The 10,204-nt window shown below is 40.3% G+C and overlaps 1 protein-coding gene across 2 annotated transcripts in view; it reads left to right on the top strand.

The window, feature by feature from the left end:
- LOC117942799 (contactin-4) overlaps positions 1-10,204 on the top strand; it is a 94,577-nt gene that overhangs the window by 82,022 nt on the left and 2,351 nt on the right. For both annotated transcript variants that reach the window (XM_034868475.1, XM_034868474.1), the window contains exons 20-22: positions 6,499-6,679; positions 7,761-7,873; positions 9,887-10,055. In XM_034868475.1, coding sequence (XP_034724366.1) covers positions 6,499-6,679; positions 7,761-7,873; positions 9,887-10,055 — 463 coding nt within the window. The remainder of the gene's footprint in view (positions 1-6,498; positions 6,680-7,760; positions 7,874-9,886; positions 10,056-10,204) is intronic.

Here is a 10,204-nt window from a genome sequence, read left to right as displayed (position 1 = left end):
CCAAACATGACGTTTCACAAGAACACAAGAACACAAGTCCATAGAAGAACACATATTGAGAAACGCCCTAAGACTTTATCATTCCTCAAGTACGCTCATTACCCTTCGAGCTGTCAGGGGAATGGTCACCAGGTGCACTGACACTTATACCAGCAATAACTAATGGCCATTTTTGGGGCATTGGAAATGAGCTGCGAAACCCCAAAAATGATATGTTATCACATTTTAAGCTGATATAGCAAACGTGTGAGCATACAGCTGTGTACATATGTGTTTTTAAAATATAGAGACACACAAAGCAACATTAGCATGTGCCACTCCCTGTGCTGTGCTATTAGAATGATGAAATCTACGTAGAAGAAGACTGCAGTGACTCTATAAAAGGGCTGCAGGATGGCCAAACAGTAACCTGTTCTTTATCTAGGTTATTCCTTGAAAGGTAAAGAAAAGGAACTTCCTGTGTATGGGGCGCCGTTTGTAAAGCGGCTCACGCTGAAAATAACAGCAACATTTAGTCACATTTAGCTTTAAATAATGTTTAAAAAACTGATCTGAAATTTTGAGGGTCACTTTCTTGCACATTTACAACAATATTTGTCAACTTGGAAATATTTTAAATAGTTGAATCCAAATATTAAATGTTACACCTAAATGTTAAATGTTAAATCTAAATGCTAAATCTAAATGCTAAATCTAAATGCTAAATCTAAATCTAAATGTCAAATCTAAATATTAAATCTAAATCTAAATGTTAAATCTAAATCTAAATGTTGAATCTAAATGTAAATCTAAATGTTAAATCTAAATGTTTTGGGTGAAACTAAATATTTAGCTAATATTCAAATTAAATGCAGCTAACCGGAAGTACCAAAATAAAAGCTCTAGGAAGTCAGTGTATGTTTATAGTGTCAAATAACTAATCAAAATCATCTCTTCCGGGGATATTGACTCTTGAACTTGGATAAACGTGATAATAACTACCTAAAATAATAAACACAGTTGGGGAAACCGTATTTGAAGAGTATTTTGAGTTTTTAGTGTTACTTTTATGAATGGTGTCGGACTTATAGCCACTATAGCCAGCCACGGGGAGGCTCACTTTGACTGGTCTGTCACGTTCGCTTGCATTAAGGTCAGCTAGAGCCTATCCCCGCCCCCGACAAGGCACGGTACTGTTGGCCATGGTCAAACTGCGAAATGTCCAACTAATCAGCGTCAGCTGAGAACATCGGCAGAGCCGTCCCGGTGGCTGTCCAAACTTATTCAACAGTGACAGCAACAGCCTCAGGGCCACCGCAGGCCACCTCGGTAAGCATGTTTTACAAAACACGTAGCTAGCATTGGATTGTTGTCAAGGCTAACTTAACTAAACTAGCTAACGTTAGCTAGCCAGTAGAGATTTGCTGCTACCTTGACAACAATACAATGCTAGCTCCGTGATTTGCAAAACATGCTTACCAAGGTGGCCTGCGGTGGCCCCGAGGCTGTTGCTGTCGCTGTTGAATAAGTTTGGACAGCCACTTGGACTGCTCTGCCGATGTTCTTGGCTAACGCTAATTCGTTGGACATTTCGCAGAGTGACCATGGCCGACAGTAGCTTACCCTACCTTGGCGGGGGTGGGCGGGGATAGGTTCTAGCTGGCCTTAATGCAACCGAACATGACAGATCAGTCAAAGTGAGCCCCCCCCGGTGACTGAATATAGTGGCTACAGGTGATAATTCCCACACCTTTATAAAAGTGACACTAAAAACTCAAAGTACTCTTCTAATACAGTTTATCCAACTGTGTTTCGTATTTTAGGTAGTTATTATCACGTTTATCCAAGTTCAAGAGTTCATTTTCCCGAATGAGATGATTTTTATTCGTTATTTGACAATTTAGACATACACTGACCTCCTCGAGATTTTATTTTGGTACTTCCGGTTACCGGCATTTTAATTTGCATATTAGCTAAATATTTAGCTTCACCAGAAACATTTAGATTTAACATTTAGATTTAGATTTAACATTTAGATTTAGATTTAATATTTAGATTCAACATTTAGATTTAGATTTAGATTTAACATTTCAATTTAGATTTAACATTTAGATTTAGATTTAGATTTAACATTTAGATTTAAAATTTAGATTTAGATTTCATATTTAGATTTAACATTTAGGTGTAACATTTAATATTTGGATTTAACTATTTAAAATATTTCCAAGTTGACAAATATTGTTGTAAATGTGCAAGAAAGTGACCCTCAAAATTTCATACCAGTTTTTTAAACATTATTTAAAGCTAAATGTGACAAAATGTTGCTGTTATTTTCCAGCGTGAGCCGCTTTACAAACGGCGCCCCATACCTGTGCCTGGGTATCACTGACACATGAGAACAAATGTGCATAATGGGGAAAATCGACAGCTTGATGGGACTAGTTCCAGCAGCTGCTTACAGTAAAATGCAGAACTGTGTCTGAACAAATTGTTATGAGTAACACAGTTGCTTAGCATTTGAGAAAAGTGTACCTGCTTTTCCTAATCCCAGAAAATAGCTGGACTACAAACTGTTATGTCTGAATGTAGTCTTCTGGAAGAACTCCAAAAATAGCTAACTTCTGTAATTGCTTCCAAATGCCCTGTCCATACACACGCAGGTATTTAGTGTTGGGAATCAACAGTGATCCCTGTTTAGAACCAGTTGCAGCTAATTTGTTTCTGGTGAAATGTTTGGCTCCAACTGATTTCTCTGATCTCTAACACAGACACTGTGAAGCAAGGCTTCCAGGATACATGCTCTCTGAGTATGTTTTATGTGGCACTTGAGCCGTGGGAGAAAAGACAGCATGTGGTATTGTGTGGGTGCATTTTATCAAACAGATGTTCTCGCCCCTTTTAGTGTTGTTTTTATGATGGATGTTCTGTTCCTTTAAGAACAAAAGTGTTTTTGTTAAGATTAGACAATCACTCTCAAAACCTTTCTGTATTTAATTAAAAAGGAACGATTTAAGAAACAAATTAAAAAACTAGGTTGATAATTAGAAACAATACTGCAGACAGAAATGAAAAGAATCCTCTCGGCAGCCAGCTGTGGGGCAAAGAGCTTGGAGAGCTCTTACATGCCTCTGCCTATATATGTCCCAGCAGGGTAGATCAACCCTAAAAAGGGCTCTCCATGTGTGTTGTCCAACAAACAGTTAGGTATTGGTAGCAGTGCTTTTTGATTTCAGTGAAGTGTCCTCCAACATGTCTGCTTGATGTGTTAGGAGATGACAAATTCACACTCAAGTGTCAGCCTGACCCTGTTGCTGAAGACAAGTAGGTGAGGAGTGATGAGGAAAAATATCTTTAAACTCAAATACTTTATTAAGCAAAACCACACCATTTACATAAAGCTTCAGATTTGAGCTGCCCCGCAATCACGTCTTTCCTACAGTAACTGCACCACCGCAACAACAACACTACACTACTATGTATAACACTCAGTGGCATTGTTGTCATATATTACTTTGAGTTGAAACGCTATTTAAAAGGTATGAGAGACCTAATATGACTGGCTGAGAGGATAATGACTCGCCCTTCAATTTATCTCCCACTTCACCCAACCTTTTGGCACGGCGGCTTCATTATTAGCCAGACACCCACTAGCCCTCAAATGTTGGAAGAACACTAAGGGCCCTGTCTTCCACCCGGCGCACCAATGACCATCAAAACCTGGTCTAAAGTCAATAGCGCAGAATTTCATTGTTATCGTAACAGGGCATCAGTAAAATGCACTTAGGCTCGTGCACAGCATGCACACAATATGCTTGTTTTACACACAGGGACACGCAACAGCCCACAAACGTGAAAAAAAGATTATGTATAAAAATATTACAATGTGAAATAGTATTATAATATGATATGCTCCGCGCTTTCACTTCACGCACGAGCAGATCAGTTTCTTCTCCTGATCTCTCCTTCCTGCAAATCCACCTTTATAATAGCAATGCGCCAAGGTACAAACGCGCCCGGCTGTTAAAGGGAATGCAAGATGACACTCTGATTGGTCTGTTGCATGTTACTCCCAAAACACACCTATGAATTAATGAAAACATTAAGTACAACCATGCGCCTGGCTGGTGGCTACGCCAGGCCATTGAAATAGGCCCCTTTTTCTGTGTGTCCGCTAAATGTGGCAATATCAGAACTTTATTTTGGAGTATACACCATGAGGAGCACAACATAAACTAAACTAATACAGCTTTGGTCATGTGGAAATGGAGAACGTTGGACCCAAATGCAGAGACGGCAGACACATAAGTAAGCTTGAGGATTTATTTTCCTGAAAAAATCCCAACAAACAAAAGGAATCCTGGATACAGCCGGCTAAAGGGGAAGAGAACATAACGACCCACAGGCAAAATACAAAAACAAAAACAGGCAGAATCCATGAAACAGAAACAGGCAAACACCGAAACAGTGGCAAGCAAAATCCACTAAACGGCAGACGATAATCTGACACATGACAAAGACAACACAGAGACTAAATACAAGAGTAACGAGGTGAAACAAGAGACTTGTGACACAAGAACTCAGAAACAGGTGAAACACATCAGGGTGGGGCAGACAATCACAAAAGGTTAGCCGCTTCTTGAATGGGCGTATGTGTGCAGTGCCGTGAAGCAATTTGTTACATCACAAGACCTGATATCACACGATACTTCCTAACACTGGCTGAAAGTTGCAAGGTTTTATTTTCCAGACACAGGCGCTAGGGGGGAACCAATTGACTGATTGATATTAGTTGACCTCTTAAATATAAAAATATGAAAACAGCACTCTGCGTCATACATTACACAAATAGTCGTGGATGACACAATAAAGCCTAAAGACTTGTTTCCATTGAGGTCCCTACCACCATTCAACTAAAAAAAAACTCATATAACCGTTCCACGGACTCTAAAGCTATTTAGTTAAGATAAATTAAGCCAAAGGAACTGCATAGTTCCCCTTTCACAGCTTTCGTCAGAGCAGATTAACCCACTGTGTATTCCATTCCGAAGACTTTGTTTCTTGTATTTTTTAGTTGAGAAAAAGTTGCACTCTGCTTCTGCATTTGGAGAAATTCAAAAGCTTGACAAGCCTGCCATCAATAGTTACAGTTGCTAGGCTACAGAAGAACAATCAATGTTTGTGGAAGGGTTTTAGCAAACGGTCAATTTCCTTTACAATATAAGAATTGTTACGGGAGACAACAGAACACCTGCAGTTTTCCACACAATGCAACTTTTCTGGAAGAATTTCCCAAATTTGTTGACACATTTTGATTTTATGATCATTATATATTTGGTACATTCAGCCTTCATGTGGACGGTGAGCTCTTCTATCAGCAGGTTTATGGCAGTCCAGTCCAGTGTACAGTTCAGATAATATGAGTAAAGCATCGGCAAATGGGGTCATTCACTGTAAATGTACATACTGTACACTGATAGAATACTGTTTAATGCTATTGTTAAGGCTAAGTCACCCGCTTCTAAAATCGTCTCCACCAGGTTCAATACAAACATTGAAGCTGGCTGTATAAAAAGGTATATTAATATCTGTGCTCCTCACACAAACAATGGCATAGTTCAAACACTGGTGGTATAATGCACTTTACTGCTACTGTCTCCGTAAGACTTTAAAATGCAGCAAGACAGTTTAAGTCTCTTTAGATCCCTCTCTTTCATCCCTCTTTAAGTGTGTTTTTATATTGAGGTAGCATTAAAACCTCTTCTGCTCAGGTATTTTAGGTATTTTCCAGTAAAGTGCCAGTAAAACTGCATATTAAAAAAACTGCTGGTGTAAAAAAAAAAAAAAACTAGATGCATCTGTTATCAGCAACTCCAGGCCCTGTCGCTAATCTGCCTTTCCCAAGCAAGATCCCTGAAAACCTGTGTGCAGCCAATTGAATAAGTACCTACTCTCAAACCATCTGTTTGACATTTTCACGTCTGGTTTTCCCGTCTCGTGTACGGGTCATAAATGATCTCCCTATGAATACAGATTATGTCAAGCTCATTTTCCTTGTACTTCTCACTCCCAGTGCTGCTGTTGGCACTGCTGATTGTCAGATAAAGCAGGACCTACAGTAGCTGAGCTGATAGTATGGAACCCTTTTTCCCCCTTCTATTAAATTGGCTTCTGTAGAAGGTTTCATCATTTTAAAGACTTAAACCTAGATGCCCTAAATGTCTTTAGTTTTAATATATTACTTGTATAAGCTTGGCACAGACGGACTTCTTGTTACATTTCTTGAGCCAGTTTGTGACAACCTACATGCACTATCCAATAATACTCCAAACAAATGTCTTCTTTATAAGCCCATTTTGATACTGTCAGTAGGAAATTCATAAAATAAATAAGGTTTGACTTGACTCAGTTGCCACCGCTTTACAGATTTGTACCGGTTTATGGACTGTTAATGGAAAACGGAAAAAGGAAAAGGTTGACAATATGGTTTGAGGTCTGTAGTAACTCACATCTTCGGTCCAGGTCCTCTTTTGGGAGGAAGGATCACAGCAGAACGAAGCAGAGAGGGTCAGGGTTATCGACACCACATCTCTGCTCTCTGGCTTGAAGGGCAGCACAGTCTATCTGATATCTGTCAGAGCCCAAAACAGCGCTGGACTGGGACCCTGCAGTCCTGCTTTTAACATCACCACCAAGAAACCACGTAAGCCCACACACAAGACTTTATTTCATGTTTTTCTTTTTTTGCTTAGCCTTTATTAAATTGCTTTAACAGTAGGTTCAAGTCTATTTAAATACAATACTCACATGCAATACTCAATGTATGTTGAAAGAGTTGTTGGTTCCTTTCTCCGAACTGGCTATGACGCCAGGGCCTTAGATACCATTTAGGTCATGTCCTCTATAATATTTCTGGAACCCCAGTTCCTAAAGCAAATTATATTCTACAGTCACTTTTGCTATCCATTTTTTTTAAAAGCTTTATTTAACCCGGTAAGTCGATTGACAACAACTTTTCATTAGCAACAACGACCTGTCGCACACACACACAGTTACACATTCATACCTGAAAGCTTCCCAGTATAACCCCAGTCTGATCTGCTGGCCACTGAGCAGCTCCACAGGAGCGGTTGGGGTTAAGGGCCTTGCTCAAGGGCACCTCAGTGGTAGAAATGAGGTGCCCTTGGGACAAGTGCTGCTCGTTCACTTTCCCCTCTCAGATTTAATCCTGTCTGGAGATTGAAGCGGCGACCTGCCGGTCACAAACTCGCTTCTTTAACCTCTAGGCCACCACTCCCCCTGACTGGCTGACTCGGATATTTAGAGTGCAAGGTGTATTCTCATATTTATTTTACACTAAACTATTGCACTACTATTTTGCAATAAAACGTAAAATGGTTCCAAAGGTCTTGGATTGAGGTTTTGGACCCTGTTTTGGATTTAAAAAAACAAAACTATGTACACTCAAGTGAAATGAATCCAATATTACGATTTCAGTTCTTCAATTCCCACTGTTACTTCCACTAGCTTCCGTGGGAAGTGTTGGGTTTCTGTAAATAACATCACAGAGTACGGTCTAGACCTGCTCTTTTATGAAAAGCGCAATGAGATAACCGTTGTTAGGATTTAGCGCTGTACAAATAAAATTGAATTAAATTGAATAGCCTACTTTCACCACACATTGGGTACAGGCAGTGATTAGTTAGTTTAGAGAATACTATTGGTGACACAGGTCTGTGCATTCATTTGTAAAAGGTGTGTCTGTATAATTGTTTATCTTATAGCTCCAAATAAGCCCCCGGGGAATATTGAGTGGAACCTGAAGAACTCTAAGATCTTTCTGAATTGGGAACATGTCAAGGCAATGGAAAATGAGTCTGAGGTGACTGGATACAAGGTGAGTTTGTCAGAGCAATAGCAGAAGCTCCACAACTGGAGAAACAAATAGAGCCTTGGCGGCTGTCATCCCAATAAATGACTTTCACATTGCAGTGGAAAGATAGACCTCAGACAGCTCTCCAGTGTTACATTATGGATTGGCCCTGTCTGGCCTTTCAAAATTAAAAGATCTATTCCAGGTGATAAAATAAAAGGCGTCATGCCACAGAACAAATTCCCCTTTTTCCAACCAGTACAACAATGAATCATATTTCATCTACTTTGCATACTTGTGCGGGGGGGAGGAAACACTGTTTTTCATAATGCTTTCCACAAATATAAATGTATTATTATTCAAAGATATGCAGCCCTGCTCATTTAATGATAAGTCTTTTGTGAAGCTCTGTTGTAAGGGAGCTTGCAGTATCTGTAGACAAGAATGGTTTCCTGCAAAGGCATCACTGAATCAAAAGTTTAAAAAAATACAGTAGACATTTTAAAATGTTCAACCAGCCTTGAGAAGGTAAAAGAGGACGTCAATTGCTGGGCGATTAAAAAATAATAATAGTAATAAAGTTGAAAGGTCTGTTTATGAAAATAGCCGGCCACCTTTGGTCTCAAAAGAACGTGAAGTTTGTGGCTGATCTCTTCCACAATGGGATATTTTCATCTTTTGACCATTTGGTTAAAGAATATAGCATCTCCAAGACACACTATTTTAGATAAATACAAATTAGAGACTTTACCCGTAAACATGTTCCATCCTTCTTGGCTGCCCTACTCACGGGGTGGATGGAAGAATATTTTAGCCTTAATTTATATTGGGAGGGTTGCATCACCATGTGTCAAAATATTTATAACCCTTCTATTAACCATCTAAAAGGTGCTTGGGATGAAGAATTAAGGATTAGAATACCTAAAACCTGGTGGTCTGCAACTGAGGGAATCCATAAATCCTTTTTCTGTGCGAAAAATGCTGTAAGTCAATTTAAGGTATTCCATCGTCTACATCTGGGCAGAAGCAGACTGGACAGGCTATACCCTGAGGTCGATCCCTCCTGTCAGAGGTGCCTTGCTGCCCCTGCCACGCTTCGCCACGTTTTTCTCCCGCCAGTCTATTGCCCCATTTTGGTCATCTACAGCAAATTCTCACTCTTTCACTCTTTATCGCTTTTAATTTCTCAATCTGCCTCCCTTGCATTTGCTTCCTTCCTGGACCGTTGGAATGGAAGGTTCAGGCTTTGCCCTCATATGCCGATAGTCAGGGCTCTAGGGCTAAAAACTACATGACATGGCAACCCTTCCTGGAGCCCTTTAACAGCCTCCCATGTACCTGTGTCACCCCTCTTACTCTTACACAAGATAATCTTCATTGTCTGGTCTACTTACCACTGTTTTGCTTTCTTTTCTTATCATCCTTATTTTTTCTCTTCCCTTTTTCACTCCCAAAAGAGTTCGTTTGAGTTATATTAATTCAAAAGTTAAGTTATTGTGCATTTAGAGAATGACATGGGGCACCCTCGGGGAGATTCTGATGTCATTACAAAAAAATAAGTTTGTTTAAGGGTAATGGGGGTTGCGGTGGCTTTGGGTGTCACATTTTGAGCGATAGCTGTGGAGTAAAGTTTGTAAGCCCTCACGGTCGGGGGTCCCAAGCTATTGCCCGGTTTGCCTGTTGAACAAACGGCGGCTCTGATCATACTGTAAATAAATTCTTGGCGTGTCTCGATGATAGTACAATTTCAATTCATCAGATCATTAGGCCCCCCCTGGAGCGTCAGGGCCCCCCCTGAAGCATAAGGGCCACGGTCACATGCTAAATTTGCCAAGGGCCTTTTGAATTCATTATCTACTCTAGAGAGGGACTGGACAGTATAACCAAAATTGGGTTGCACACTCTTTTTATGCTTTTAGGAATGTGATTTGTTTTTACACGTTGTATGAAGTCCTGACTTGTACCTAAGAGTTTTAATTTCTGGCTTTTTCGACTGAAGAATGAAATGTTCACCCCAGGATCCACACTCTCCTCCAGGTTGTGTATCGTCAGAACTGGCACGGCAGGACAACTGTATTGGAAACCAATAAGACCAGTGTGGCGCTGCAAATCCCCTCTGGAGAGGACTACCTCATTGAGATCAAAGCTCTGAGCGAAGGAGGCGACGGCACCAGCAGTGGCCCCATCCGCATACCAAAGATGTCCAGTAAGTTTCAAATGCTCTACTGCAAAAAAATGTACAACACTTAATGTACAATACTTGGAACAATTTAGTTTTTGGAATCCTATTCATAGCTTCTTTACAGAGCCCCGGTGGTGTCATGGAGGGGGGGGGAGGGGGGGGGGGGGGGGGGG

The sequence above is a fragment of the Etheostoma cragini genome, chromosome 4 (genome assembly GCF_013103735.1).
Source record: "Etheostoma cragini isolate CJK2018 chromosome 4, CSU_Ecrag_1.0, whole genome shotgun sequence".
Lineage (NCBI taxonomy): Eukaryota > Metazoa > Chordata > Actinopteri > Perciformes > Percidae > Etheostoma > Etheostoma cragini.
This window is presented reverse-complemented; position numbering and strand designations above follow the sequence as displayed.